Source organism: Venturia canescens, chromosome 9, assembly GCF_019457755.1.
Source record: "Venturia canescens isolate UGA chromosome 9, ASM1945775v1, whole genome shotgun sequence".
NCBI lineage: Eukaryota > Metazoa > Arthropoda > Insecta > Hymenoptera > Ichneumonidae > Venturia > Venturia canescens.
In genome coordinates this window covers 20,094,568-20,108,911 of record NC_057429.1, presented here as the reverse complement: position 1 = coordinate 20,108,911, position 14,344 = coordinate 20,094,568, and the positions used below count along the sequence as shown (strand labels likewise).

At 38.9% G+C, this 14,344-nt stretch overlaps 2 protein-coding genes across 5 annotated transcripts in view; both read right to left on the bottom strand.

Moving 5' to 3' along the window:
- Nucleotides 1-14,344, bottom strand: part of brp (bruchpilot) — a 57,747-nt gene that overhangs the window by 24,477 nt on the left and 18,926 nt on the right. The window lies entirely within an intron of this gene.
- Nucleotides 4,081-14,315, bottom strand: LOC122416468 (homeobox protein OTX1 B-like). 2 transcript variants are annotated; one of them, XM_043429459.1, is made up of 3 exons: nt 13,886-14,315; nt 9,702-9,770; nt 4,081-6,327 (listed from the first exon to the last, which is right to left on the bottom strand). In XM_043429459.1, the coding sequence occupies exons 1-3, from the start codon at nt 13,901-13,903 to the stop codon at nt 5,182-5,184; spliced, it is 1,233 nt and encodes a 410-aa protein (XP_043285394.1). In that variant the 5' UTR covers nt 13,904-14,315; the 3' UTR covers nt 4,081-5,181. The 2 variants fall into 2 exon arrangements, with proteins under 2 accessions (XP_043285394.1, XP_043285395.1); XM_043429460.1 differs by lacking the exon at nt 9,702-9,770.

Sequence of the window (14,344 nt, the reverse complement as noted above, 5' to 3'; positions counted from 1 at the left end):
TTTCACAGGAGCTCCATCCGGTTGAGGAATTAGTAAAAGTTATTTTTTAACGTCTGGAAAGTTGGGCCCCAAAATTTTAACTCTCAGGATGCCTCGTTCGTGAGGACTCAATGAAAATCGTGTTTCCCTCGATTAAGGCGGTTGCACGAAAGGGATCGAGAAACCGGTCGAGAAGGATTTTTCTATATTGGTAAAAAAGTATGTGAGGGGAAGGTCATGCATTTTCCTCGGATTTTTCCGTTTCAAATTCCTCAGTCCCAGATGAACTTCCTCGAAAATTGAAATTTTCCTTTCTCTCGCGCTGGCCGAAAACAAACGACTCACGCAATCTTTCCCCCGCGAGTGTTTCTACGATCGAATGATGAATTTCTTCATTTCAATCTTTCTATTCGTCATTTTATCGCTTCGTTAAACGTTTTATCGTTAAGTTACAGTCGGTGTGAAGAAAGATTGAGAGAAATGGAGGCAGAGAGTCGTAGTAAGAAAGTGTTCGGAGCAGCCATAAATTGCAATTAGACAAACAAAAATAAAAAACAAATTCAATCGTGAAAAACGAACGAAAAAACAGCGAGTATCAGCGAAATAAATATTGGTTCGAGTGAAGTGTACAAAGCCGTTGGATCCGATAGCAAATCAATGAAAGGTAAACACATGCAACGTGCTCTCAGCGTACAATTTTTGGGAACATGCGAAAAATCAATGAATTCGTTTACAGAAAATAAATTCAAATAATTTTCAATTTTTGTTTGTTTGTTCTTTTTTTTTTACTGAAAGTCGAAGAAGCTTGCAGTGTTATTCAAGCACAATTTCATGCGGTAGTTAAGGTGGGGTTGAAAAAATAAATTCCGAGAGTTCCGGTTAATTATCAACGATTTTTCAAAATTTTTCGAAATTACCAAAAGAATGCGATTTTGGAAATTTCTATCGCAATATCCCACCATCATTATGTATCTTTCGATGAAAATCAACCTGAACTCTGCGTCTAAAGGGTGTGTTAAGTCATTGTTTACGCAAGCAGCCGTAAAGAAGAAATGGATTTAAGTTTCATTCGAATTCTCCAGCTTTTCACCGAGAGCTTTTCATTCAAAATTTACTATAACAATTGCGAATCAAACTGAACCCATTTCTCCGACGAAGAACGAGAGAGAAAGAGAAAGAAAGAGAGAGAGAGAGAGAGAGAGGGAGGGGGGTGTGAGAAAGAGATTAAAAATGATAAAACGATCCAACTAATTATTAAGCTTCGAACGATTGGAGTTGAGGGAAAAATGAATTGCGTTCGATGAAAGGGGAACAACATTGAGACGTCAGTTTTCGTACTGAAGATAGAGATGTGAATGTGGATGTGTGTTCATGTTGTTATGTAGTGAATTCTCATGTTGATAGAAGAAGATAAAAAAGAAAAGGAAACGAATGAGCTGTCAACGAGGATCTGCGAGAAACGATGCGATAGAAAAAGGTGGTACAGAAAAATGCGAGGTGAGATTTCGGCGTGGGTCGTTCATGATTCTAGTATTTCTTCGTTTTTTTTTATATTTATTTTTCATTCGCCGCAATAACGTCGATTGAATAATGAAGATGTTGCGATAGCATCGAGAGATTATTCCGGATGCCAATGGATGAAATATGCCACAGTGATGTAAAGGAGTCGATGAATCGAAAGACACGATAAATCATAATCGTAATAAAAAGTAGAAAAAATAAAAGAATAATAAAAAACGATTGAACGAGCCAATTCGAGAAATGACGTAGGATGAGGCATGACATTGTTATCGCTAGATTAAACATTATATATGATCGAATGTGGATGATCCGAAATGAATAATTGGTGCGACGATGAAACGGATTTTCGGGAATTCGATTGATCGTGGTTCTCTTAACGCGCGATCAATCAAAAATATATTTTGGATCATGAATCACATAAATGTTAATCATTGTTTTTTTTTTTTCGTTTTTTTTTTTCAATACTCAAGAATTTATTCGCTCAAAAGATTGCACACAAATGTTGTCATTATAATAATTTCTTGTCTCATCCTAACTAAACGAAATCAAATTCAGAACGTATAATTAAATTACTTTTTTTTTTTCTCTCTTTTTGTTCCATTCTTCTTTTTTGCATTTTTCTAGAGATTTTCGTGCGGTACATAAAGTCGCGTCCCGTTTACATCACTGGCGTCTCTCCTCGCTTCATTTTTCGTTTATTAATAATTACTTTTTTAATGGGGTTTTTTATTTTCCATTCATTCGAGAAGGAAGTCGAGGATAATGGCAAATATTTTGATCCTCGATTAAGGATTCCTTTCATTCTTCTAGAGGCGATATATATTATTTTCTCATTTTATAACATTAATAGCGCGTTGTCGTTTTATCAAGCTCATGGCAATAATTGTGTATAGCCAGTATACCGGACATTTAAATCGCACTTGAGCTAAGAAAATATAGAAATATATGAATATATATTTATATATATGTAGATATTAAAACATATATATATTTATATAAACACATGTTTACAGTGTTGTAGCTGAAAAGTCGATTAAATATGATGTACTTGCAGAGCCTGAGATGGTCGAATAAGGAAAAGCGCGTTTACGCCGCAAACCACTACCCTTTTGTCACGTAATATTATTATTGACTCGCATCGTCCATTAACCTGCGCGCGAATAATTAATCGTTATATTTTAAAATATATACGTGTGTCTATAAATAAAGGGGAGACGATTGTTGCAAAATGGTAAAGAGGAACGAAATTTTAAACTAGATTGAAAAAAATGGAAGCTTTTTTAGTCAGTTTAAAAGACATTTGTTCGTAAGACATTTCGTTAATTAACCACGTTTCAGGTACATGCTGTGCTTCACTTTTTCAACGACATTGTCCCATATTAAATAGAATCTCAAATTCTACGTTACATTTTTTTCCTCTACTGATTATGTATTTCGGAAATTGGTGTGGCAGCTTCTGCTCGAGTGATTATATATTCGGAGCATAATAATACCTGATCAACGATACACTAAACACACAGTGCTTTTTTTTTGTTCGTACCGACGAAAAACAATTTTCAGATTTTTTCAAACTAGTGAGTCCCATTCCCACACCGGATCCTCCATTTTGCTCCAGTCCCCCCTTTCCCTCCCTCACGTTGAGGATTCTTTCGAATAATTCCACTTTCTCTTTTCAATGAATTTCTTTTAGTCTGTACAATCAACATTCTTAAACATCTCAAGGGGTCAACAGTTGCTAAGGCCTACGTTTTTAAGGTACGTACAATTATCATCGGCTAGCTATCCGCATATGTATATAAATAATACACACACATGTACAATTTGACGTATGTGTGCGTGTGTGTGTGTGTGTACATGTATATACATATATCTGTATTTATATAAATATATAATAAAAGATTACCGAAAGACTTTCGTTTTTTCTCCTTCTTCATCTTCTCTCTCTCTCTCTCTCTCTCGCTCTCTCTCATTCGCTTATATAAAAACGAGTAAACGAGAACATAAAGTTGCATTGAACACGATCGCATTCGATAGACACGCACAGTTAAATAAGAACAATCGTCATTATAATATGGCAGTACGTGTATATACGATTGATAATGCGATTTTAAAAATCAGACTCTGGTGGACGATTGGATCGGTGCGCCTTGACGACAATATATAGTATAAATATCGACAAAAATTTCTATGTACGAAGCATTCATCGGAGTATTATATCGGTAATGGGAGAAAAAACATTCTCAAAAAGAGGAGACCAAAAATAAGACGGTTCTGCGAGAAAAAATTATCATCTTTTCGTACAAGTGCTAGGTATAAGGATTTTTTGCAATTATAATAAGAACATCCAGTCGAAAAATATACTCCCTAGTTCAGGTATGTGTAAATATATATTTATATATGTATATATCAACAATGGTAACGGTTATGAAAAGGGAATTTTTATTTTTTACCGTACCGTCAAAAAAATGGGGTGGAGGGGTGGGGGGGGGGGGGGGGGGGGGAAATGTGCTTCTATAATTTACATCCCCAAAAGAAATTCTATTGGCGGGATGGTCAGGAAGAAAAGGATCGATAAGGAAATTTTTATTTCGCTTTCTTTCTGTTTTTTTTTTTTTTTTTTTTCTTTAATATTAAGAATAATCCGTTGGTATATTTGATAGTACCACGAAAGTTTAAAGATTGCGCGTTTCAGGAAGACTGGTGCTCAGCCGTCGCAATGACCTTTTCGTAAATGAATTTTTACGATTAGTTAACATTCAGTATTTTGTTTTGTTTGTTTTACTTTGTTATTTTTTTTTTGTTTTTCATTCGTCAATCGCTTTTTTGTAAATTCATTCGTTCGCTCTTGCGAGATATCTATACAGGCTTTTAGGCTCTTTGCTATATACGAATATTTACGACAGATTAGACATCGGGTAACGAGCTGATTGACAGTTATGGGAGGTGCGTATTTTTTTTCTCTCTCCCTCTCTCTCTCTCATTTCGCCAGAAATAACGTAAATTATAAATATCGAGATAATACACGGGGGTGAAGACAATGAGACGTGCGGTTCGGGAAGAAATAAAATCGTCGCGGATTCGAGGAGGAGGAGGAGGAGGAGAATCATGACTGAGCCGTTTTCCTTTCACGAATCCCTTTTTTCTTCGCATCATCTTAGCCGATTGTTTGCTCGGTTTGCTTCTTCTAGTTTTCTCTTAGCCTCTTTAATACTGTATTGTAAATAGACTCGAAAAGAGTTTTCTCTCTCTCTCTCTCTCTCTCTCTCTCTCTCTCTCTCTCTCTCTCTCTCTCGCTCTCTCTCGTAAACGTGGGCAGTTATCTTCGCTCGAAAACTCTTCATGGCATTTCCTCAAAAACGTCACTCGGGATAAGTGTTTCTGCTTTTCTTGCCCGGAGAAACCTGCCTGCTTACAGTGATTTAGCCCTTTTTAGGAAAACGTAACTGCCCCCCACCCCGCCTCGGCCCCAAGGTCTCGGTGAAGAATGGAATCGTCTCTCGCGTCGATCGCCTCACCTACGCATTAAGGAGGACTCCTCGGAATGTGGCTGCTCTGAGAATCTATAATTGCTCGATTTGTAGTGAAAGCCTCATACTCGATTAAGCTGTTACGAATAAAGTGTGCTGTTGTATCAATTGTTTAACTTTCAGTCTCTCGCTCGGGTGGTTAATCCTCGGGGTCTTAGATGACGTCGTTCTTTTCGATGCGGACGTTGTTGATGAAGAAACTTACTTGACGTTTGAAGTTGAGATCGTGCTTGTTGAACGTATGAGCGTGCAGGGCAAGAGCACCGGCGGCAGCAGGCTCAATTTGTTTGAGATGCTGTTGCATCGCTTGCTGGTGTTGCTGTTGTTGTTGGTGATGCTGAAGCTGCTGCTGCTGCTGATATTGATGCTGATGGTGATGATGGTGATGATGGTGATGCTGCTGTTGCTGATGGTGCTGGGGATGGGAGGTTTGTTGCTGGTGGTGATGTTGATCGGTGTAAGGATTAACGACGCCGGTCGTAAGGCCAGATGATATGCCGGACAAGCAAGAGGCCCCGGCCGGCTGGATCGCGGTTGCACCTGTCGAAGCAACGGCAAGCAACGGATTCGTTAGTTTCACCATTTGGCCATAAGGCACGAGAGCCGTAGTAGTAGGAGTAGTAGTAGTAGTAGAAGTGGTAGGAGTAGTAGGAGTATACGCAGTTGGTCCTCGAGTGAGAACTGAAGATTGTAGGCTGCCGATTGACGATAACGTGACAGACGGTCTCGTCGCTTGCATCGCGTAATTGCTTTCGATACCTGTTGCTGTTGCTGCTGTTGCTGTTCCTGGGGTGGTTGCGAGGCCGCCGATACCGCCGTGCAAGCCACCGCCGATGTGCTGCTGTTGCTGTTGTTGTTGTTGTTGTTGTTGCTGCTGTTGATGATTGCCGAAGCTCGTTGTCCCGCTCGGTACAGCAGTTGCCTTTAGAAGCTGCTCGCGCAAACGGCCACCGCATTCTCTGATGCGCTGCAACTCGGCCTCGAGCAAACCAACCTCCTTCTCTAGGGTCTGTATCCTCGCGTCTTTCGTCTCGAGTATCGCGGTTAGTGTCGTACTCCCGGGTACGCCACCAGGTACTGCAACGCTACCACCGAGATGAGTAGCCGTGTTGCACGACGAGGATCCTAGCCCCGATGAGCCAAGCATTGCGCCGCATGACCCGCTCAAACCCATCATCAGACCGCTCGAAATTCCGCCACCACCACCGGCTACCGGAGCACCCGATGACGCTGTCGAGGCGTATGCTAGCTCCAACTGCGTCTGCAGGCTCTTCAAGGTCTCGTTCGTTGCTTTGAGCTCCTTATAAACAAGCAATACCAGACGTTACTCGCGCTCGTTCCCCCCCCACACCCTTCCGTATGCAACATCGTTTGTGTCTTTTGGAAATAGATATATATACATATGAGCCCCTTCTCTCTCTCTCTTCGTTCATATTTATATATATCTATTTTCGCATGTTGTAGCTGTTGTCGTGTTCATCTGGAAGTTGGTCTTTGATCTTTTGGGCTCTTGGACGTTTTTGTGTCGTTTTTTCCGATTGTTTTTCAGCCTCGTTCAAGAGATCGAATCGTCGAGGATCGTCGAACGAGTTTTCGAGTCAATTATTACACATTTGTACGACGATATTTCTGCAATTTGCTACGAAGATATCAGTCATTGAAATTTTCATTTTGAATTTGAAAACATTCGTTTTTCATGCTCACTTTGGGTGAGAGATTTTTTGAACTTTTGAACACCGTGAAATCGATCTAATTAATCCTTCACTGTATAACCTCAAGAATCGTTATTTGAAAGAAAATTCAAAAGCATATTCGTGGTCGCATCGCACGTCGATCGTCGACGACTCGGTCTCAAGGAAGCACGAAAAATTGACGGTGGTCGAGGTGGTTGGTGGGTGTACGAGGCAGCGTCCCGGTTGACGAAAGAAAAGCGACGTTTCGCCGAGCTTCCAGCACCTTTCTCGATATATCGCGTCAACGGAAGTGACGAATAACGACTCGTTTGAAAATTCATTTTCTCATTGCCTCATATATTAATATGATTCTTCATACGTAGCTCTAAACACGTGACTAAGTTGGTAAACGCAATCGCGTCTCTATCGTATTGCGATCGCTGGAACGAGTGCGCTACTTATTCGCATTAAATAAAGGTACTGATCCGCCAGGTGGCGGGCTTCTCCACATCTGTGTTAGCCATCCGTGAGAGCTGGCTCGTTGCAAATTTTCTTCAGCTCTCAATTCTTCGACTCAATTTTAATCGAGGATCTCATTTAACTTTTATATTTGGCTTTGACTTTTTTTTATGATCTTTACAACTATGAATGGCAACAACAGCGCGCGACAGGCAGCAGCAACAGCAGCAGCTGTCTTTGATTCATTATTCTTTTTGGCTCTTTCGCTTTTTCGCCTTTTTGCACATCGATCGTAGATTCTTTCCAACGTTCTTTACCTCTCGTTCGTTTTTTTTTTTATTTTTTATTTTCTCACTATTTTTCATTTATATTTATTACTTGGCTTTATTTCGTCAGAATTCATTCGATATACTAATGGAGAATACATTTTTGCATTCCTCTTGGTGTGTTTTTTCGACGCCGGGCGTCGCCGCAGTTCTTTCGCCGACCGCGACGTCACAGCCGACAAATATTGTCCATCTTCGCACTCGCGCCTGGCTTTTTTCTGCTTTTTTCCCACGCACTCTTTCGTCTTCGGTTGACCATTTTTCGTCTCCCCCTTCGCACTTTCCCTTTTCTCTCTACCTCTTGCTCCGCACTTTCCCTCCCGCCTTTTTGACACACTATATTCAACTTTTTGTCACTCGAAAAACTCGTCCTCTACGAGCACGTGTTGCGCCCTCTGTTTTATTTATTTTTCCTCGTTTTTTTATACCCGCTAGATAAATATTTTATGCATTTCAGCCGGTGCGATGCTCAATGGACAAAATCTCACCACACTCGCACTTAGGATCTCTCGCTCATTTACCAAAACTGCCACCAACCGCGTGGAAAATATTCCAAAAAATTTATCCAACGAATTTCAATGATAACTTCATATATTTTTACTCCTCGAGCTCATCGATGTGCTGGTCGTTGTCAAGTAAATGAACGAGATGCAAATTTGCAGTTGTGATAAAAGGAGTCAGTGAAAATGTCTCAAGTTAGCGACAGTTCGACGATTCCACTTTCAACGTGAAATCATCGCTGCACACTACGATGCTGTACTTTTTCATCGATAAAAATATAATTAATGTTTTTTTTTCTTTTTTTTTTTGTATTCATCGAGTGCGGTATTTATAAAACATGGCTCTGTTCTACCGTTCATTCGTATATGCACATAAATATGAACATATTTATAAGCATATATCGATTTGAGCCTCGCTAGTAAAACGTATACGGAAACTCATTGTGTATGTATTGAATAATATAATTATATCGTAGAATAAAATAAGAAAGGGATGATCTGATTTTGGGTTTGAAAGGAGTGAAACTGAGGGGACGAATGCAAGAGGGAGGCGGAATTTCTTAGCACGAGTTTATTTTTAGACGTTGATTTAAAAGCTTTACTCAAAAATAGTCAGGCCAAAATGGCGATTTATAATCGTATTGATACGAAAATTGAATGGAATTTAGTTGAAAGGAAACGACCTCTGAATCTTTCAGAATTTTGAAATAGCTTATCTCGAAAAAATGCATCTGTATTTATTGATTTATTTAAATTTGACTTGTGCTAACAAATGATCATGCTTTTGAAACGAATCATTCGCCTCGTCTCGAAGGGATCAATATCGAGTAACAGAAGGAAGGCTCACGTTAATTGCATATCCCCAGTACATTTAGTGTGAATAAATCAAGTTTGAGCGTGTGTCGTATGGAGCGAGAGTTAGAAAAAACGGTGACGATAAACATTCAGTGAAAATATTTGTCAGCGAAAGTAAAAGTGGTGCAAAAAGAGGTTCAACATTCCGGTTCCTCCGAGCCCATTCATGGCGAAAAATATATCCTTGTCACATATAACAGGTACGTTGAATAATTGTAATATACATATATTTAATCTATACGTACAAATACAAGTCACATGAAAGTGTGAGCAATGATAACTCTGCAAAGATCGTTCGATGCTCTGAACAGCGATGGTCGCGAAGCGCTACCGGCAAGTTTGTGTTTCCCTGTCATTGGAACAGTAAGAATCTCAGACTTTCAGTATATTTTCAAAAATTTCTCCAAATCAGTGTCGAATAAAAGTGAGACGAAAGTATCGCGACGTTTACCAAAAATCTCTTAACACGACTGGCAAACACGACTGAATTTCGATTTACGAAATTAAACGAGAGATTTAAACCCGCGAATGAAAAAAAAAAAAAATCTTGCAACTTTGACAGCAAATGAAATAGAAATTTCGAGGAGTTAAAAAATGTCGAGGCCATATCCACGGGTTTGTATAGATCGGTTGGACTTTTTCCCCGAACTTGTGTGTTCGTGTATATGCGATCGGGAAAAGGGATTAAAAAAAGGAGAAAAAAAATGGTGAAGCGAGAGGGGAAAGTTCGAAGGCTCAGGGATGATTGATTGTAACGTATGTGGTGAGTTTCCGAAATAATTTTGTAGATTCCATCAGTCAGGTCGAGTGGTGGTGTTGATGGTGATGATCGTGTTTGACGTGATGGTCATTTGAGTGTACCTGATTAGTCCTCCGACGTGGTAGTGGCCGGGGGCGTGGTTCGACGGCCGAAAATTTTTTGAGTTTGTCCTAGAGGCGAGACGATTTTTTTTTTCATGTTGTTGTTGTAGTTGTTGTAGATGACGATGATCAATGGAGATGATGACATGTTGTAATCGATAAACGATTTTATTTTTACTTTCATCTTTCATCATATCTCTCTTTTTTTTGATTTTGTTTTTTTTTTTTTCTTCAAATAACTATCGATTATTGAAAAAGTATATTATATAAAAAGAATAAAGATCAGAGATGGAAAAAAGGTTGTTTCTCAAGTGACACACAGGCATTGGCACCTTCGCATAGGGTTTTCGGGTTCAAAAGTGGGTGAATTAATGTTTTTTTTTTGCTAAATTTTTCGTACCACCTATACATCTAAAGCGGCTCATTCCACGCATTCGATCAGCATCTCGGGATTCGCGTCAACTATTTTCATTTTCTTATCCATAGATTTTTTTTTGTTTTTTTTTTTTTTAAATTTTTGTTTATCAAGTTTCACATTATTGGCATTCCATTCATTGGAATTTGGCATCATTGAACGCAACGAGAGAGGTTACGAGAAAAGGAAATTGTAAATCAAATCGTTCAATCGCGGCGACAGCTATCGACAAAACAAATGTAAAAGTAGAAAAATCGTAGGCATTTATAGCTCGAAATTAACGTGATCGAAGTCGATTAGAATCGTTCGTTTTGCCTCAGCAAAGATTCATTATGAACCCCCTGACGATCCCGAGGGAAACAACATTTTTTTTTTTTCACCATCGAAATCTCACGAACAATGGAAAGTTGAGGCTACCACGATCTCCAATCGATTTTCGATCAAACAAATTTCTCTCTGTTCCGGCAAAGGGCTGGAGTGCACGAAACAACGAAAAAAGCGGTCAAAAAATGAAACTTATCGAAAGAAATATGACAGAATTGTAGGAATAAATTGGAGCATCGAGTAAATGAAGACGAAAAAAACGTGTGAAAGTAAACGAGATTCGGATAACAGCATTAAGGACGAGGAAGAATATTTTCAACGATTTTGTTTTCGATCTCTCTCGTTCAAATGGAAAAAAAAAAAAAAAAAAAAAAAAACAAATAAATGACAACATTCGGCTGGGAAATTCAAGTGGGAGCTATAAATAATATATATGTATATATATTAATATAGATAAGCTTTAAGCACGAGGCAGACGCACACAATCCTGGTTTGCACAGTTCAAATGAATACATATATAAATATGTATGCATACATACGTTGTATATACGTATATATAAACATAGTCAAGTGTGCAGCACGACTATAATGTGCTGAAGAAAACGTGCTTGTTGAATACATATAAATAAAAAAAAATAAAAATAAAAAATAAAGAGAGAGAAAAAAATAGTCAAACAAAATGAGAAATTCACTCGCTTTCGAACACAGTTGCAGAGTGATAGTCAAAGTAGTGGGTGGTTGTGTCATTCAAAGCAACGCAGAGACACCACGATGTAGATTCTAAGTTTGGCTATACATGTGTATATATTGTAAACAGGCAAATAGACGAGACGAGACAATAAAGTATATTCTATATAGGTATATATATATATATATCGAAGAGCTATTAAAGCTATTCAGACATTGTTGTTTTGTTTCTTTATTGTTGTTTTACTTTTATCATGGGATTGAAGCAACGAAGTAACTCCAAAAAGACGATAAAAAAGATTTTTTAAAAAATTTGTACTCCTGAGAATGGAAAATAATAAATTCTACTGGTTCGTACGAATGTATTCGTCTCAAAATTGCTTGCAAAGTGTTGAGGCTTGAAGAATCTTGTTGGAGTATCGTTAGCTTCGATAATGTTTGTTTGTTTAGTCAGGAAACACATAAACAAATGAGTGAAATAATAAATAAACAAATGAATATTATGTAGATATGATTTGTGCTTATTTGAGCTTGAAATATAAAAATAAAGGAGGGTTCGAAGTCGCACCACTTGTTACATTGTTTCGATAGATGTGAACGAGACATATTTTTTTTGTAGCTTCGCTCGAGAGAGCTTGAATAATGAGAGCTCGCGTTGTTTAGCAACAGGGACGCGGGCGGCGCACGAGCTTGAGCTCAACAAATTACTCGCCCGTAGCGGTATGCTTCGCTCTAAAGCGTCAACGTACACAGACTTGGTTCAATCACGGTGGAGTGTGTCTACACACGTTGGCTCTGTACATACACACGGTGGGCCAAAATTCGTTATCAGCTCACCGGGGGAATTGATAGATCAGAGAATTTCGAAGGGAAAAGTCCTCCGCCAATTTTCTCTCCGATTAAGCGTTGATGAGCTATCAATCTGTTTAGAGCCAGCCAATTCCGCGCTGTCGTAAGAAGGGGCGTGGCTAGCGCGCCGCCGAGACCCCCCACGCTCCTCTCCCGTCGAAGACAAAGGAAAGGAGGCTCCCACGCGACGCACTCGCTCATTTCTTCGTATCTCATCAACGCTGCATCGCAGGTCCAAACGGCAAAAGGATTTTCTCCTCGAAATTCTCTCGACTTTTCACACTCTAATTTTAAATCACGAATCTCAAGACACCTCGCGCTTCCATATCGAGATTTTACGCGTACACACGACTTGCGAAAGTGAGAAACGGGCTTTAATTTCCGGCTCGGTGAACCTCGGAGAATAATCGCAACGTTAAAACGCGTCCTGACTATTATTCTCTTCGAGCTCTTTCCCGAGTCTTCGAGTGCATTTCACCCCCGAGACCTACTAGACTATATTCATCTCTCTACGAAACGTCACTTCATTTTATTTCTTTGCACATTTTATTTTTTCCAACCTTTTGGCACATCCTTCCAATCATATTTTTCTCAGTATTCGTCATGCATTTAGTACTCGAATATTCCAACTTTGAAACACTATTTTCCCTCTTTAATCAACGAACAAACTCAACTCGAGTGGCGCGACTTGAATATTCTTTTACCATCAGGGACACGAACACATTGATCACAGACAAAATTATTTTTTTCTTTTTTCTTCCAAATTAAAGCTTTCTATCCATCAGTTCTGTTTGTTTTCCCTGCAATTCCTTCAACAAATTTAATCAATATAGTTCAGCATTGCAAAAAAACAACATACATATGTACACCGTATATTTGTGGTGGCAAGTTCGAACGGTTTTGCACGGAAGCTTAAACACTATGAAGCAAGCAAAATGAAAAAGCGAAAAGGTGGAGAAACAAATTAATTATTTCGAGTGTGTTCGAAGGCTAACTAAACCATCGATTCTTTCGGGAATAAATTATTTTTGCACTCTCACAAGATGCTTTTTTTCTATCCATTTCACGACACACTCAACGATCATTGCTGTCACAAGAAGTTTAATCAAAGGTGAATGGGGGACGTGTAATACTGCTATAAATGACTGTAAAGAGCTGGCTTTTTACACAGACGTATATCCATGAATATTAAAATACGAATGTATAAAAAAAAAGCCCTCAGTGGAAAATCCTCGCTTTGGAGAATCTAACAATGTGATTACTGTGGATCTATAAAAACTACGAGAATGCAGGCGTGTCGTATATACGTTTTTACGAGGTGAACGTCATTCATACGAAAAGGGTCATAACGGCTGTACAAATAATGGTTCAGTGAAGTTCGTGAGTGAATATATTTCTGTCTTTCTTTTTTATGCGTCGTGTGTGTGTGTGCGTGTGTGTGTGTGTGTGTGGAATGTAATGCGAGTGTACAAACGAGAATTTTCGCCTTCGCGTTTTAACGAGAAAGGGATTGTTCTACTTTTTTTTTCTTCGTTTACAATCCTGCCAACGGATATTTAGCATTGATAAGTAAATTAAAGAGTAACTGTACTTAGGCGCGGATGAATTTTTATGAAAAGGTGAGTTATCGGGTCGATTTTTTTCAGACCAATTAAAAAAACGTTTACGACCACGCGAATGTCAAAATTGTTCCACTGATTGAAACGTGCTGAAACAATGTTGGATATGAGTGTGCATCGAGCCTGGGCCCGATACTGGAAAATGTTGCTCATTGTTCGTGTTATTTTTATTGCAGATATTCTCTGGTCTGTGTTGAAAAAACAAAACCCATCAAAGATTCGTTAGAAGCTCCCAAAGTAGAGGCGAGAAAGTGACATGGAAAGTTACAAATGATGTTGATTTTTCTAACCTCTCCGAACCTCTCCATCGACCCTGAGTTTCGTGTGCTCTCGTTTTCTTCGATGCGTTGTGTTATCGGTAAATCAAAGCAGAAATGAGAATGTCAGTGATTCATAGAAATTTTTTGTTGTTTCAGTGATAAATGGTAAGCCAAATTAGCGGACAAATAACTAACGACAGCAAGCAGCAGACTACGCATGAGAAAAACAGTCAAGAGAGATTTGTATTTATTTAAACGCGGGCGCGGGTAAAAGTAGCAGCAGGTTAATAGTAGTTATAGTTTTTGTAATAGTTCTATCGTATTGGTTGTTGTTCTTTTATCTTTTTCTTCGATTTTCATAGACACATATGTATTTATGTGCATTTCGTGAAAAAACAGACAGAGACACGCACACATATACATATGTGTGTATAAATGTGGAGATTAATGTTTAATCGCGCGCATATCACGTAATCGATAACCACACGG

Bases quoted from the DNA above. Each gene is read 5' to 3' on its own strand.
- LOC122416468 (XM_043429459.1), bottom strand. The intron at 6,328-9,701 runs GTACACTCAAAT...CTTGTTTATAAG, and splicing joins CACGTCGGAGGACTAATCAG to GAGCTCAAAGCAACGAACGA.